We start from the raw sequence: 18,018 nt of genomic DNA, 5'->3' as shown, positions 1-18,018 counted from the left end.
GCACGTGTCATTGGTGTTCAGGGAAACAGAGACCTGACTCGGGACACTCTGAAACAGTAATGAACATCAAGTCAGACCAGTACCTTAGGCAAAGAAAGCTGGAGGGGAAGCCTGAGAGCTGCTTCCCTTACATCTGATTGCTCTAACAGGGGCAGAACCCACTTAGATTCTGCTCCTGGATGGTGGGTTAGCGGTGCAGCCCTTTGCTCCATAAACACTACAATGCTTGGAGCCTTCGTTGGAGCCTTTAACCTTTAGTTTATCCCACACCACGAAACCCATTGTCAGAGTCAAGTTCTCCTTATACAGAATTAAAAGTAAGCAATGCCTGTTCTACACTGACAGAAACCATGGACTTCTCCCCTTTGCTACCTTAACCTCACAGTTGATCGTCCACAAAGATTCTCAGAACCCAGGATACCTTAGACTCCACCCACCCAGCTACTTACATATGTATAATGTCAGTTGTTGCAGTCCTTGGCAGCATGAGCCAGTGTGCTGTACTTCCTGCCAAAACGCACTAGCCAGCTGACAGTGAGGACCAGGCTGAGGTGTGGGGACAGAGTAGCCGTCTAGCCTGTGCTAGATTTCATACCCAACCAACAGAAGGTGGCTCTCGGACTCTGCAGGGCTGTCCTATACTGCTGTTCCCCACACTTATCTTCAGTGAGTGCAGTCTACGATGCAGGATGGCAACATACCGTGGAGAAGGTGCTTTTGCTGTTTTCTTTTTTTTTTTTTTTGGTTCTTTTTTTTGGAACTGGGGACCGAACCCAGGACCTTGCGCTTCCTAGGCAAGCGCTCTACCACTGAGCTAAATCCCCAACCCCTTTTTGCTGTTTTCTTATACAGATCTACAAAGAGGGCAGTAAGATTCTCCAACTGAAACAAAAAGGAGCAAAGTAATCTCAGCCCATTAAACACTGCAACAGAAATAAGTATCGATGAGAAGGAAGTCAAGCTGGATAAAAAGACACAAAATTCCCTGGGAACACAATAGTTTCCTGGAATTTTTTTTTTCCTACACCTGTGCCTACAAATATGTATTATGGGAGCTTTTGGGGCATAATTTTGCAAAATCTCATGGACTAAGAAAGTTCAAGTTTCTGTGTAAAACAGTGTGCATTTTAGTTAAAACAACCAAAAGGAGGTGTTTGTTCATCAAGTGGACATCTAGTCCTGTAGTGGTCAGTTACATGGGAGCACAGCTGGCTGTGAGGAGAGCAGGCTACTCATCTGGCCTCACTGTCACTGTGTAGAGGTTAGAGGTATGCAGGATTCAGGTTGAGAGGGGGGTGCTTTTATTGTCCTGTGATCCTTTAAATATCTACTAGAGAAATAACTGGAAACTGCCCCGTTGAAAAGAGCGGTTGGACATCTGCTGCTGTGAGCTGTTAGGAAACCAAAGCTTAGGTCCTGAGACATGCCTTTTAAGAAGAGCTTAAAAACCATTGCAGTGTCCCAGAATCCAGTTCTTCAAAGTCTCGTGCTTCTCTCTACTGTTAAGTAACTACTTTCAAAGTTTTTTCACTGACATTGAAGTGATAATGCTTTTTGTGTTGTTCTCATTAAGATTCGAGATCTATTCACACAACTGGATATGGACCAGCTCTTGGGACCTGAGTGGGATCTTTACCTCATGACCATCATTGCACTGCTGTTGGGTACAGTCATAGCCTACAGGCAGCGACAGCACCAGGACATACCAGTTCCCAGGCCCCCAGGGCCACGGCCAGCTCCTCCCCAGCAGGAAGGACCCCCAGAGCAGCAGCCACCACAGTAGCAGCCACCCTCGCCTGGGTCCGTGACCACTAAGGAGCTGCTCACTGAGAACACTCGCATTTGATGTAGGGCTCTGGATGGTGGCCACCACCTGGAAGAGGCGTGAGGAAGTGTTGAATCCCAGAAGCTGCTTAGAACCTGCTGCCTTCCTTTTCAGGGACGAGTAGCTCTCACCAGAGCTACAGTGAATGTTTGTTTCAGTGCCATATGGAATGACATCTCTCAGTGGCTTTCCTTTTTCCTTCTTTTTCTCTCTTCGTTCTGCAAACATACACAAGACACTCAAGTCATGTCTACTGTACCCACTGTCTTTCCTGAGAGACCTTTTGTCATCCTGTTGATGTGCATAACTTCTTACATCCATGTCTTTTAAGGTCCTGAGCATTGACAACCTGGGAAAACCCAGTTAGTTGCAAGTTTAACCCTAAAAACATGCTTAAGTCTGAGAATAGAACTTGCCTTTAAGTCAAAAGCAAAACAAGCCAAGCAGGATGTCTTCAGGGTGTTTGGGAAATCCTACCAGTCTACATGCGCGTTCCTATATTTGGCACTCTTGTTTTAAAAGGAATTATTGATTCCTGCACTGTGGCTGTGACAGGTCATGGCAGACTTCTCTTCCTCGAAGACTGAAAGGCTTTACTAAAGAAGTCTTTGTGGCCGTCACTTCCTTGCAGTGGAACAGAAGTAAAACTCAATGAACTGACTCCTTACTCTTACGTTGGACTTTACCCCAAGTACTCGTGTGATTTGCTTGTTGGTTTGAGTGTACAGAGCCCTAGTCCAGACACCAGAGGATGGACTAACTGGAGAAATCAGAAAACAGCCTTAACCGACTTGAGGTGGGATCTGAGACACGCCCTCCCTCGGGTTGATTCGATGCTTCCCAGGTTTCGTTGTACTTTGCATTTCTTATGGCACAGGAACAGACAGCCCTCCGAAATCTTCAAATACGAAATTCTGTTGTCAAGATATGGCAGGTGGTGACTTCCTTTGTAATTCTAAAACTCAGATGATTGAGGATGGGTTAGACCCAGTGCATGGCAAAAACAAAGGCCTGGGTGTACCGTGGTGTGTGCTGTGGTAGCTTTTCGTTTCTGACGTTTCCTGTGGCTGTAGAACGTCAGCCACTGCTCAGCGGCCATGCTGCCACCCTTCTGTTGTAAACGCTAGGAAACTGAAGTTGTTACAGTGAGCGAGCAGCAAACATTGAGAGCTTCACACACTCACCCGTGTGAAAGGACTGAAGCCCAAGCCCAGCACCCCACGGGGCTCAGGCTGGCCTGCTCACTGTCACCTTGACCTTGTTTTCTGTAATCCCTGTCTGCAACGCAACTGGAGTTTATCACTTGTGGACTTTGGAAAGCTTTGAGTTTGAATGTTGGGGTTGTAATCAGAATTCAATTTAGTTCCTCTATAACGAACATGAAGGCTTTAAATGTGAAGTTGTGTACATTTGTGTATGCTCACAGTATTATGGGAAACCCAGTAAGCAAATTTTCCTCGAAGATATTTGCCTCCAAATTTGAAGACATGGCCACAGAAGGGCCATGTACACAAAAGCAGATCTTTGAGAGGCAGCCACCATTTCTCTCTTTGAGCAGCACTGGTAAATAGTGAGGCTTGTTTGGTGTCCTGTGCTTGGAGATTAGATTGTGAGTGGTACAGTAAGCAGGGTCCTTTACTGCTGCCTCCTCTCCCAGCCCCACCCTCAGCCCAGCGAGTGAATTCCATGGTCCCAGCGCTGTTTAGAAGGCAGGTCTTACATTATTACAGGAACTGGGCGCAGTGGTCTGTCCCTGTAGTCCCCTGTCACTGGGGGACTGAGGGACGAAGAGCACATTAGGCTGGGAGTTCAAGACCAACTTAGGCAACACAACAAGACCCAGTCTCTAAAAATAAACTCTAAGATGCCAGTGGCTTCTATGGTTTTCCCGTGCCATTCCACCTCAAGCCTCCTTGGACAGCAGCATTTTTGCGTCCGTCTTTACTTCGCACAGAGAGTACTTGGAGAGAACATTTCTTAAAATAGCATACACTACCTACGGCTGCACACAGTCTAGGTTTGCTCTTCGTGTAGCAGACTTGCCCCTTGCTATCCTCTTTACTGTCACTACTGCAGACGCCCTTCCCTCGGCTTATTACCCTGTCTCCAGCCTGGGCTGTCTGCTACCGGAAGTCTGAATGGCGGGTTTAAAATAATTCAGTCCTTACCACTTCTTTCACACATGGTCTCAAGCTGCTTTGCTCCTGTTCTCTTAACAGTTCACGGGAAATGGTACCTTAGCAAATAGGATTGGGTTCGGTGTTTCTCTTAAAACTAATGCACAGTACTTACTAATGGCATCCATTTGAATAAAGTGGCAATAAAGCTAGTTAATGTCAGTGACATTAAGCCAACTCCAGGATTCGGGAGTTCTAGCGTTAGGGTTTAGATTTACCAGATAGAGCGTGACTTCCTTCCTCCCTGTAGCCCATCCCTGCTGCTGCCTTTCGTGGTCTGTCTTGCAGCCTACGAAGGCTCTGTCCAGCCTCTGTTCTCCTGTGCACCTGCCCCACCGGGCCACCAACTGTTTCAGAGTCTAGAGACCACAAGTTTTACTTCTGTGGTGTTGTACAAAGGTGGAGTTTTTGTTCTTGAATTTTTTGTTTCTGATTTCCGGGTTTTCTTAGTTACTAGCCAATAATACAGAAAAAGGTTGGACAGGGGCTTTTTCCCCCCCGAAATTCATTAATACCTAAACTAGATTAATGTAAAAATGCAAGTCCTAAATCTTGATATTCCTGAAGGTTTGTAATTCTACTGAAAATATATATAGATTAATTTCTGAACATTTTTATTACCATCTCTACCATGGAGAAGCATTAAAAACTACCAGGGATCTGGTAAGGAGCCGGTGGCTGGGTGTTCTATACACAAAATTTGGTTTTGTTTGGCTGCTTGGTTGGGTTTTCTCTCTCTCTTCCCTGCTCCTCATGCTTGTCCTCTAGTGCTTGGAGCAGGCCTGTAGGCCTCCAAATGCAGACCTCAACTCCTTGTGTGTGTGTGTGTGTGTGTGTGTGTGTGTGTGTGTGTGTGTGTGTGTGTGTGGCATTTGCACCAGTGTCTAATTACATCTGCGAAATTTTCCTCTCCAGGGGTTTGGACTAACACCTCACATGTATATTTCAAAACAAGATGCTTCTAGTGATCCCCCTCCCTGCCAAGAAGAGCAGGCTTATATTTACTTCAGGAACAGCTGGTATTTGAAGTGATTCTAAAGTATGGTATACAATATTACGGCCCTGAGAGATCCAAGAAATAACCAGAGCAAAAAAAAAAAAAAAACAATTTTATGCAAAAAAAAAATTTGCTCAGATACGAGAGAAACTATTTCTGGATGCTATATTGTCAGGTTTTTAAATGAGTAGTGTTCTTTGAAAAAGGACCTAAGTGTCTTCACCCACTAGGGGTTTCAAGAAAATACCCCTAGTGAAATAGCCCCATATACCAATGATCTGTATCTTAAAGAGACTGTTTACACATTAAAAGCCGGTTTTGTATGCAGATGAAGGGCCCCTTTGGTTATGTTCAAGGAGGCATTCAGATGTTCTTCCTTTACTATTTATTGGTGAACGATCTGACACTATTTCTCTTTTATTTAAAAACAATGTTGATATGATCAAAATATGACCACTATAAACGCTGAGGGACATATTTAAAGAACATAAGCTGACATTGTGAAGGAACACCATACTAGACTTTTTGTAAATTTATTTTATATTTAATGGAATGCAGTATAACGGCTGGTGAAGTGTATTATAATTGTGTAAACAAATCCTGTTAATAGAGAGATGTACAGACTCATTTTGTACTGTATCTTGAAACTTGTGAAATAAAGATCCCATCTCTGGCTACCTGTTTGTGGTAGTACTCCACACCCAGAGGCCTTCACATTCAGACTTGGCTTTTAACCAGAAGATACAACATTTTAGTGAGTCTTTTCTGAAATACAGAAATGAAATTCTAGAATGCACTCATCTGGGGAAATTTGAATCTGTCTTTCATCTTTACTATCTGTCAATCAGATTCCCATGAATTAATTGAACATTGTCCTGGGGAGGATATAAATTTACCAGGAAGTGGTAACTATTTGTGGAATCTGGTGTTTGACCTCAGGCTGCCTGAGAGTAAGGACACCTCTGTATACACTGGTTATAGTATAAACTGACCAGGGCTTGCAGAGACACAGATACAGCACATAGATATAGCCTATTTAAACAGACATAGATAAAGCCTATTTAAAATAAGATTAAATAAAAGACACAGGAACAACATAAGCTGAGTGCACGTTGTGCACACAGTTCTAGCTCAAGGTAGGGCGTGTGGCAGTGGGAGAGGGCTTACTGATGAAGTATGAGAGGCTTTGGGTTCCATCCTTAAGGAAAAAAGCAAGCCAGAAAAGAGTCCTAGGTTTGTCCTTCAGCACCCTAGCAGACAACTTGGACGTGATAAAAGCAAAGTGGTCCAGCTTAGCAACATCAGATCCATCAGTCTGCCTAAAACAGACTGCCACAAATAAAAGTTTGGGTCTCAACTGTTACTTCAAGGAACACAGCTACCCGAGATGGCCTCAGCTAAAGTAGAAGTGAAGATAGAAACATCCAAGTGACAATGTTCAAAGTCTGCCTGGAGTGAGGCATGGTGGCCGTGTACTGCTGACAGCATTTTTGTCTGGGCAGGCACTACAGTGAAGCCTTCAGTCTCTGCTGGCGATTACAGCTCCTGCCCTTCAGCTCCCTTGAGGGCAATAACATACATTGGATCTACCTCCTTGGGATTGGCTGGCGCTGAGCTGTGGAGATGAGAATTTATCCCAGACTCTTCAACCGTGGCCTTGCGCACTGTGTCGTCTGTGTGTTTTGGGTACACGAACTACATACAACTTAGAGAATAGGAACCATTTCTGTAGTACAAACTGAAAAACATGCAGAAGGAAGCATTTTCTATTCCCCAGGAGTATAAGAATTAAAAAACAAAACAACAAAAAACACTTTAGAACCCAGTAGTCCAAGAGGACGTGTTCCTGGCCCAGCTACAGCTTAGAAAGCAGATTGAACATTTGTGGGTCCCGAGAACGCTACCAAAACTGGTAATATGTGGATAATGTCTCACTATGGACAAAGCCAACTTTCCTAAGGCCAAGTAGTTGTTCTCTGGATTAATTTCATTGAAATGCAATAGTATCAAAAGGTTGAGTGTGGTAGTGCACACCTTTATTCCCTGCCCTTAGAGACAGGAGGACCGCTGTGAGTTCAAGGCCAGCCTGATCTACATAGCAAGGATTGAAAATAGCATGCTATTTCCCTATAACCTGATTTCGACCTGATCTGAACTAAGTAGAACTGTCCACAGTACTGGCGCTGCAAACAGCTGCCTCTGCTCATTTGAGGAAACCCCACCCCCTTTGTTTCATTAGTATCTATTTTGTCCCTCGTTTGAGACTTACTTTTGGTGCTGATGCCCAAGAGTGGATTAAGTTCTATTTTTAAAAAGGCATGCTTGCTTACATGAATTAGTGGCTTGCGGTCTGCCAGCTACCCACCTTTGAACATCCATGTTGCTCACGGTAATACTTCTCCTGGTTCAACCCAGTTTCCTTTGGCCTTCTCTCGGCCTCTCCCAAAAGAACCAGCCTCCCATTGAAAAGGACTTCTCCCAAGTCTTATAAGTATTGGAGGACCATGTGGTTCCAGTAAGGACTCTGAACTTGGAAAATGAGGTTGTCACTGTTTTACATGATTCAAGATTTCAGTGAATCATGAAATCAGTGAATAGAAACCATTCTTGAAAGCTGGCCTATTTTGAGCTGTGCAAATGCAGCTGTGAGTTTCAGAATTTACCCACCTGGGTTTCCCTGCTCCCCTCCCCGTCACCCCCATGGCCTTGACCACCCTATGCTTTTCCTAACAAAATTGTATGCAATGAACATTTTTGTTCTAAATGAAATGTATTCTGACTAATGCTGGCTCTTTGTATGTGGCCAGTGGTTGGAACAGAGGGAGCCTATGAGCTGGAACTCGGGTCTTCATCTCTGAGAACGGTTCCTCTGGCGTCCTGCACACATACTATTTTCTTTCACTCGCTATTCGAACAGCGTTGTTTGGTAACATCTTACACACTGCATGCAAATGTATTTCTTACAGAGAGGATTGAAAATAGTGTACTATTTCCCTATAACCCCATTCTGACATGAACTGAAATAGTCCACAGTGGCAAACAGCTGCCTCTGTTCATTTGAAGGGTCCCCTCCCCCTTTGTTCCATTGGTATCTATCTCATCCCTCATCTGAGACTTAAAAGTAATTAAATCATCATAAAAAAAAACTGATATTTTCTATATACTTAGGTTGGTGAAACCAAAGAAAAATATAGAAGTCAGTGTCCCCAGATACAGCTTGATAAGTCCCAGTGAAGACGTATAGGCCTTAAAGTACTGACATAGAGGAAATGCCATGAGCAGGAAGAAGACCCCAGCATTAACTGAAGAAAACCTGGTTGCCTCCCTCTGGTCTGTTAGCTTCATTAAACAGCCTTTTCGTTGTAACCATTCTGGACCATGAGACAGAGGTGTGAGGGAAGGGTCAGACACACCCCCCATGGCCTGCAGCTGAGTTCCCGTCCTCTCCTTCCACCATCCCTGAATGGCTTAACTCAGGGGTCAAGCAACCCTTTTCACGGGGGTCACCTAAGACCATCAGAAAACACGTATTTGCATATTTGCATTCATAACAGCAATATTTTAAGTCTTCGGTTTTGTCCGTCATTCAACAGCCTTTATTATGTTCAAGTCACTGAAATAAATCTGAAAATGAGTGTGTATGAGAGAATGAATTGAGAATGGCTCTTGTCCTCCAAGAGACATCTCCACCACCGACTGAACACAGAGGCGCTTTGCAGGTGTTACTGAACTGGACTGTAATTTCTCCATGATGTCACTCCCATTCCCGAATTTCTCCTGACCGCCGAAGAAGCAAACTTCTGAAAAGCTGAGCAACTGGAGATTGCTCAGCTGGTGCGAGTCATAAAAACTCAAATGCAAATGAAGACATCCCTTGCTCTAAAACCCGAGTGAGCTGCTGTGATGTGCTATGCCCTCGATGCAGCGTGGTAAGGGAGCTGTGGACCATCCTGTGGTGAACAGGAAAGAGTAATGAGAGAAAATGCAATATCCGTCCCCTTCCGTGTCAACCTGCCCACACTGACAGGCTGTTCTACTTTTAGCATGTGCTGCTAAAACTGTTTACAGGTATCTGGTACCATGCTGTGACTATAAGCATGACAGGCATCTGGAGTGTTGTGAGGGTCAAAGGTCTCTGCTCCACCATGTCTAGGACAAGGTGAAATGACTTAAACAGGAGCCTCGTGACCAGGACCTGAACCTTTTCCCCGATGGCTGACATCTCTACCCGAGGGCAGAATAACCAGCCTCTGTCTGTCCTGCACTCATAAGCTTGGCTCCTGGGCTAGCATGCCCAAAACATCTGGGAGCTGGCCAGTACCTCTCTAACCGAGGAGGAAGAATAGTCTCAAAGCGAACATCCGAAGAGCTCAGGTAGAGCTGCTTTAGAATGCCACAGGAGCAGCCACGCACTTGCATGGAAATCAGCAACGTCTCGCTCCTAGATAGCTTCTCTACGAGTAGCCTGGGCTCTTCAGGGTGGGAAGGCAAGGGTAACACCAGGAATCAAACAGCAGCCCATCCTCGGGGACTTCAACTGTGATCTTCAGCAGCATCTCGTGCCCACGCTGTTTCCGTGGTACCAAGTTTGGAAGGGAGGGGGGTTCTGATGTAACTGTCGTCTGCTCAGTTTGTCTATAGCTTTTGGATCACGGGATCCATTATGACATATCTGGGCCATTGAAAAAGATTAGTGGAGCCAATAAGGGCCTGCGTGTGTGCACACTCGGTGCCAACTGTGGCTGCTTCAGTTCTTCTGGCTTCTCTTTTCCTAAGGTTCCCTGAGGCCTCTCTACCCCCCGATCAGGCCCAAGCTCCTCCCCAAGTCTCTGCTTCGACTCCACTGGGTCGACATTAAGTCAGGCCCATTTGCTATGTGCCCCTGTGTGTTTCTTTGATGGCTCTCCTTATCGTCGATCACAGTACTTGCCTGCTACACGCTCCCAGCTTGTAAATCCCAAGACAGGAACCAGTCTGTCTTGTTCGCCAGCAGGGGTCCAGTGCTTGGCATGACGCCCAACATCCAAAGTAATTTGTTTCATTTTTGAATTAGCAGATGGAGTTTCTAGTAGCAAGAATGTGGGAAAGGGGGGGGGGGGTTGATATCCAGAGTCTGTTCTTGGGGGAAAGTGCGAACATGCAAATGGACATTTAATGGTTTGAGTGGTGCCCCGTGGCTTAGCCACTTTGTATGAGACTTCCCTGGACTCTCTCGAATCCCAAGAAGGATGGAGATATCCCTTCTGAGAAACCAGCTTAGGAGTGGGACGAGTACCCCGCATCCCCTGGAGGGAGGGACTGCTCAGGAATCTCACATACACACACACAGGCTGTGATGGAGAAATAGGAACAGAGAGAGCTGGAGAGATGGCTCAGCAGTTAAGAGCACTGACTGCTCTTCAAGAGGTCCCAAGTTCAATTTCCAGCAACCATGTGGCTCATAACCATCTGTAATGGGGTCCAATGCCCATTTTGGGTAGGTCTGAAGACAGCTACAGTGTACACAATTAAATAAATCTTTTAAAAAGAGAGAGAAATAGGAACAGAAAGTTTCACATTGAATTGCCTCACTGAAGTAACAAATCCCTTTCCAAAGTAAGAAGGGGGAAGCATGGAGAACTTAGAGCATCACTGAAAAGAAACCCAAACTACCTCTGTCCTCTTTAGCTCTGCTGTGCCAATCCCATCCAATGCAGCCTGGGTGCTTACTGCCCCCAAGCCTGGACCAGAGAGGAGAAGAAAGGCAGTGTAGCTAAGGGGCTGTGAGTGCCACCAGGGGTTGCCAGCTTCGCACTGTGTCTACTAACTCACACTAACTCACACGGGACACGGGGCCTTTCCGTGCTCATCTTTCTTCACTGAGAAAATCTGGCTATCACAAAGATGAGAAACTTGCCTGGAATATAGTTAACCCCAAAAGTCTTAAGTCAAAAGTCTTATCAAGGTGGTAAAATACCATTAAAACTATCGAGTCTTCAGTAACTACCGATCACTTAAAAATGTCTAGTTTCTCTTTAGGATTCTGTGGCTACAGTCGTTACACAGCCATCTTTGTCTTGCCGGATGTGACTCTGTAGAAAGAATGGCAGAGTCCACAATGCAGACCGACTCCTCTTACTCTCCCAGAACTGCCTCTATCTAAGTTAAATAGCAAGTCAGGCTAAACTACCATGAACATGTCTACCAGACAAGTCCAACCTACACCCCATTGCCACATGCACCCAAAGGCAGCCATGATTGCAGCCTAGCACAAAACTCCATCATAATAACATCAATAATAATAAATAATTATTTTGTCACTCGATGGCGCAGTCCTCAGATGTGAACTCGTAGATGATAACACTGTGTTGCCATCTACGTCAAATGATTGAACGTGACAGTTCAGAGTCTAAGCTCTTGTGTGCTCAGGTCTTCAACTGTGTATCTCACATTGTTTTAAATCTGGACCTATCAGTTCCTCTCGAGGTAAAGAAAATAAAGCCATGAGGCTATCTGGACACAAGAATGAAACGACCGAGGGTGGGGATGGGGGTCAAGGAGCATGGAGTCAGGGACAATGGGGAAGGGAATGAATGAGAATGACGTATAATGAGACACGTATATGAAAGTATCACAATGAAATCAATTACTTTATAATTACCCTCTGAAAAACTTGGGTGTCGTTTCCAAAATATGCTCTAGAGGGCACCAGAGTGCCACACCTGAAAATTTTTGTGCGTGGGTTGTTTTGTTTTTGTTTTGGTTTTGCTTTGCTTTGCTTTAAAAAAACAAGTTTTCCAGTTGTTTCTGTTTTTTGTTTCTTGTTTCCAGTCTACTTTTCTGAGAAAAGATGAAGTCTGAGGTCAGGTGCTCCTCACAAGAATATAACTGTAACTTGTAGAGGCATCCTGGGGGCTCTTGGCATCATCAGCACTGTCCCATTGTGCCATCATGAGTCTGTCTTTTTGTGCACAATATAGAAGTTGCAGAGAACACATGCAACCTGACGTCAACCCAAGGAGCCATCTGGTCTACCCAGTTCTTGGGTGTAGTGCCGTAAGAAACAAAGAGGCTTTGCACCCTCTCCCATGCATGGGTCTCCACTGGCAGTGTCCTCCTTTGGCATCTACCAAGTTGTTCCTTCCACAGCCATGTGTAACAGGGTTAGTAGCAATTGGTGTGGGATACTCACAGGAATTACCTCCGGTTGTAGATAATTCAGAGATGGGCCCAGGGGAAGAAGGGGTATCTTCCAGGGACTCTCAAAAGTGTTCTGGCTCCATTTTTGCATTTTCTGGTGTGAGGTTTACCATCCACTAGCAGTGACCCACTTCCCTCTGTGGATTTAATCACGCTGCTTCCCTTCCCTCTCAGGTTACTGATCCCTTCTGGGCTGCTGTCAGGAAATCAGTCTCTTGCTGATAAAGGAGCTGCAGCAGGTCACAAATCTGCGTGCCCTTTGTCTCTTGGTCCTGGTGAGTTGTGTCACCTTGACTACTTTGTTCTTTCTGTTTGTTTGCTATTTGTTTGTTTTTCAAGACAGGAGTTCTCTGTGTAGCCCTGACAGTCCCGGAACTCACTCTGTACGTGGACCAGGCTGGCCTCGAATGCACAGAGATCCACCTGCCTCTGCCTCCCAAGTCCTGGGATTAAAGGATTAACACCACCACCACCCAGCATTTCTTTGTTCTACCATCCAAGCTCTCAATGCTTTGCTATATAATTTCCAAGGACCTCTGACTTTTGAAATGCAGGCTTCTAAGAGAGAAAGATGACCTTGGAAAATGAGGAAAGTGATCAGGGCTAGTCATAATGCCTAAGCAGGCAGATAAGAATCATCCCAAACGTATTCTTTAAGCATATCTAGCAGTTGAGAAAGAAGAGGATTAGCGAGATGTTTCATTGAGCAAAGTGTTCATGACCCAAGCGATCCTAGACCCTCAGAAATCATAAAAAGTTCCTGGTGGCATAATGGTGACATCCAGCACGGTGGGGGCAGAGACAAAAGAACCACTGACTAGTCAGATGATCTTGTGGAATCAGTGAGCTACAGAGTCAAAGAAAGACCCTATTTCAAACCGTAAGGTGGAGAGGAACAGAGAACAGGTGATATTAACTTATTGTTTCTACACTTTGCACACACCTGCAACCCCACACACACACACACAGAACAAAATACATAGGGGAATTCTGGGAGCATTCCAGACTCACCTTCCTTAAAGTCAGCTGGCAACCGGCCAGCACTTCCTGGGCCGACAGACCCCTTGGATATGAAAAGAGACCACTCCCCACCCAACCTACCACAAACGCACCTTCCAATCCTATGCCAGACACTCCCTGAGAAAAACTCTTGTTCATGTAGCTTTTCCCGCTCTGTTATACTGACATGTGAGTGGGCTTTTTTCCTGACCAAACCCAGGGTCCTATGCATGCTAGGTCGAACAGCTATGCTCCTGAGAAGCCCTCCTGCCCACAAGGAGTTGTGATCTCACCAGACCAACCCCCTCCTGATGAATGGCATGAATAGAAACTGACCTTCCTGTCAGAGGCAGGAAGCTTGGGAGGAAGAAAACAGACTTGATGGATTACAAAGGGAAGCAGGTGGGTGTGGTGAAGAAAAGCTTCCCTCTTTCTGTGTGGGAGCTCAAGGTTTCTCCCAGAGACACAGAGTCATGTGGGACCTCTACTTCTCTTCGGTAGATAATATGTTCAGGGTTCACTGCCTGCCCTAGAGTAGAACCTACCATTTATTTTTGTTACATTTTAAAAATAATTTGTATTGGTGGGTGAAGTTATGTGGGCACTCACTTATGTGGGGGGGGGGGTCAGAGGACAACTCTCGGGAGTTCCTCAACCACCAATGAGTTGTAATGACAGCAAGCTTGACAGCAGTGCCTTTCTTGGGTGAACCATCTCACCATCCAGTGACCTAGAATAATTTTTTTTAATGTGTAGGGGTATTTTGCCCACACGCATGTCTGTGTACCATTTGCATGACTTGTACCCTCAGAGGAAGGGCACCAGAGCCCCTGAAACAGGAATTTCAGATAGTTATGGGTGTTGAGAATAGTACCAGGTTCCTCTAGAGTAGCAGCCAGTGGCTCTTAACCACTGAACCATCTCTCCAGTCCTATCTACAATAATGTTTTTAAGGGACGTGTCTTTGTCGTTTATTATCCCTTCATTTCTCCTTTAGATGCTACTGAATGCAGTCCTTTAAGTAGGAGTTATTTCAAACCATTATTGAAGCTGTCATGGTGACAAAGACATAGACTTTTGTGAAATGCATCATTTGTGAAAACTCTTTTTTTTTTCTCCTTCAGATTTTTGAGACAAGGTCTCTCTGTGTAGCCCTGGCTACATCTGAACTCACTCCGTAGCCCAGGCTGGCTTCAAATTCACAGAGACTCGCCAGGGGAGGAGGAGGAGGAAAGAGAGAAGGAGGGAGGGAGGGAGGGAGGAAAGAGAGGGAGAGAGAGAGAGAGAGAGAGAGAGAGAGAGAGAGAGAGAGCCCACATGAGGGTATATGCACCTCAAATGTGCCCTTGGTGATGCCTTTGGAGCCAGAAGAGGACGTCAGATCCCTGGGACCTGTAGCCACCGGCTGCCATGGGGTTGGTTCCGGCTGCCATGGGGTTGGTTCCGGCTGCCATGGGGTTGCTGAGAAGCAATCCAGGTTGTCTGAGAGAATACCACAGGATCTTATCATTCCCCCCAGATCCCCTCCCTGGGACTTCCAACAGCACAGATGTTGTGCGTATTTGCTTCTTACTGTGTGCATATTTCTACAATATGTCGACCAGAAGATGATTTCTGCTGGAGGCCTGCTCTGGCTGGGGCTGAAGTGGGACACAGCATTGGACGAAGGTCGAAGACTGATGATCCCTGGCCTTACAACCTCTCTATTTATTCTTTGATGCTGTTTGCCTTCCTCTTACATACTTCATACAAAATTGATCACGTGATTCTCCAAGCATCCTTACAGTCCATAAGTTCACAGCAAGTTTAATACAATAATTCAAGTGATGAGGGGTCACAGTGGAAGTGTTTACGTGTGTTTCCATTAAGACTAGTACCTCACTAACCATTCATTATCTGTTACTAGCTCCCATAAGTTCATTAAAAGTTTAAAACAATGATTCTTAATGTTATAAGTTAGGACAGTTCTGCCAAGAGACACATCATCTGCCTTGTGCCTCATTACTCTTGAAGTTTTGTACAGATAAACCAGTCGACATTTTATTTTCTGTCCTTGCACCTACAACGAGTTGTCCATTCCCAGTTGATGACCTTGAGTTATCAGATAGTGATCTCATAGCTAACCCAGAAGGAATGTTTTCCCTGACATTAATCTGCTTCGAGCCTGCTTTCCTAGCCTAGTGCAATCAGCCTGTGACACATGAAGGTTTGCACAGCCATATTCAGGGAGCTGGAAACTACTCGTACAAATTTAGGAATTCTATAAAATCGCTATCAGAAATTACAAAATCACCAATCTGTCTACACAGCATTATTACATGATAGTACATCTTCATTGATCTGCAGAAAACCTGCCCAATAGGGCAGGCTGATGCCCGGGGATCATTAGGTTATGCAATAGTGGCAGGAATGGCAGATCAGCAGCGAGAAGTGATCCTGAAATAAAAATCTCAGAGCTTTGCAATCTAGAGCTCACCCATCACAGCCATGCAGAGCGATGAGCCATCTCCGGAAAACTGACTCGCTTGCCTTTAGCCTTTCCTGGACGTCTCCTGACAGATTTCTTTACCCTTATATCTATTTTTACCCGTTTTGCCCACTATGACTCTGCCTTCGTTAGGGTTTCTATTGCTGCGATGTAAAAAAAAAAAAAAGTGACCAAAAACAACTTGGGGAGAAAAGGATTTATTTCAGCTTACACTTCCACATCATGCTCCGACCTCCAAGGGCACAGGGCAGGAACTCACCCGGAACCTGGAAGCAGGGACTGAAGCAGAAGCAAGCTGTAGAAGAACCGTCCATACTGGCTTGCTCATTCAATGCTTGCTCAGCCCCCTTTCTTAGATGAGGACCACATGACCCAAGGATGGCACCACCCACACTGAGCTGGGCCCGCCCACATCAGTCATCAATCAAAAGGATGCTCTACGGACTAGCCTGTAGGACAATCTCACGGCGGCATTTTCTCAATCAAGATTTCTTCTTCCCTCGTGGTCCTAGCTTGTATAGAGTTGAAATAAATCCCAGCCAGTACAGGCCCCCGCTGTGCTAGGTGTAAGAGCACTACAGAACTCTTTGTAATGACAAAAATAATAGTCAAAGAGACAAAGGAAATAAACATCTGTTACAAGACCTGGAGACTTAGAAGATACTACATTCAAGAAATGCATGACCACAGAAAAGAATGAGGCTTTCCTTATGTGGTGATGGCGCTTATAAAATGGCGCCCTCTCGAAATGTGGAGAGCGGGTGGTGGCTTATGCATTTTTGCAAATTATGATAGAAAGTAGGTGCCTGGAACAAACGGGACGAAAAAGAAATGGGAGCTAAGTTTGTCCCTTGGGATTGTGTTAAAAGTTCAAACTCTGGATTTAAAGTCAGTATTGATGCTTCACAGTACGTCTTAGAAAGACGTCAGTGTAGCGTCTCTACGGTCTCACTGGGTGAAACACTAACTGAGGGACTCTGTCCTGTGCTGAACCTAAGGACCTGCCAGCCAAGTCTCCTGGCCTCCATCGACATGTCTATAATCTTGGGGGTAAAGGCTCACCTCAGGGTTTCCCAAAGCAGGAAGTACTCAGCTAAGGCTGAAGACAGAACTTTCCTGATTCTCCATTTATTATCTCTGGGATAACACACATCGTTAATTCCCATCTCACTACCTGATTTCCACACTGAGGTTTACTTGATGACTTTGACCGCCTGTCACTGTAACTTTATCCTTAGACAGCCATTGCCTGATTGCCTCCAAGTCTCTCAGCCTTTAATGACTCATGTTCCTGATAGGCAGAATCGTAGCCACTGGGGCACCCTCTAAACACTCAATTTTCTGGGTCCTTCTTCCCTTTTCTGGCGTTTAGGTTTTCAGTCCGTCAAATGTTTCTGTACATTGCAGTCTCCTGAGGCTTCAGGGAAAGCCTGCTTGACTTTAGTTACTTGCCAGGCTTCCATCCGGCAGTTTATTATTGCATTGCTGGCTATAGTCTTGTGATGCTGTTCTGGAAGTGATGATGGTTTTAAGGAGTAGTCTAGAAGCTTTTGTTAGAGCTTTTGTTAGGGTTTTAGGGATGGACCCAAGCTTCCCAACAGGCTGTGGGAACCAGTCCAAAATAGAAAGGCAATCTGAGGATCTGTGAATAAGGAGCGGATGTGGCCTTTCCTGCTATGTGTCAAGGTTTGTGGGACCTTAAGATAGACTAGGAGCATGGGACTGGTAAGAACAGAGGGTCACAAGAGACAGAGGGAGACAGGAAATGAAAGTACGGCTGACTCTCTAAGAGGGTTCCTGGGTGGGGCTCCCAGCCCCTTGTTTCAGTTTCTGTTAATGGCTGAGGAGCTGCAATACAGGATCCAGTACCAGGAGGCCTAAGTTCCGGAGTTCCAATTTCAACAAGTATGCATTTAAAGCTGTTTCACCCTCTTTTTTTTCCCCTTGTGCTTGTGCCTGAACTCTTATTAGACCTGATTAAATTATAGTCTAAGGTTTTGTTTTGTTTTGTTTTGTCTGGGGAGCCCACCTTGCTCCGTGAGTATGTGAGTAATGCCCTGGGGTATGATGTCACAACATCCATAGACAACAGGAACTATTTGCTTCCAGAATAAGCTTTTAAAAAACCATTTATTTTTTATTTATATGTGTGCATGTGCACCTGCTAGTCTGTGTGGGCACGATGCTTGTGCAGATGCTGGTGGAGGTCAGAAGAGGGCATCAATCCCCTGAGCTAGAGTTTCAGATGGTTGTGCTATTTGTACTACCCACCTAATGTAGGTGCTGGGAATCAAACCTGGGCCATGTACAAAAGCACCAAGTTCTCTTAACTGCTGAGCCATCTCGGTCCACA

General features: G+C 45.3%; 1 protein-coding gene across 2 annotated transcripts in view; it reads left to right on the top strand.

The window, feature by feature from the left end:
* Sel1l (SEL1L adaptor subunit of SYVN1 ubiquitin ligase) overlaps window positions 1-5,689 on the top strand; it is a 44,274-nt gene extending 38,585 nt beyond the window's left edge. The window contains 1 exon segment of one of the 2 annotated variants that reach the window (NM_177933.4): window positions 1,574-5,689. In NM_177933.4, the coding sequence (NP_808794.2) occupies window positions 1,574-1,783 (210 nt within the window). In that variant the 3' untranslated portion in view covers window positions 1,784-5,689. 2 annotated transcript variants of the gene reach the window in all.
* The last annotated feature ends 12,329 nt before the right edge of the window (window positions 5,690-18,018 follow it).

The sequence above is a fragment of the Rattus norvegicus genome, chromosome 6, assembly GCF_036323735.1.
Source record: "Rattus norvegicus strain BN/NHsdMcwi chromosome 6, GRCr8, whole genome shotgun sequence".
NCBI lineage: Eukaryota > Metazoa > Chordata > Mammalia > Rodentia > Muridae > Rattus > Rattus norvegicus.
Note: the sequence above shows the minus strand (reverse complement) of the source record. Positions and strands in the feature narration are given on the sequence as shown.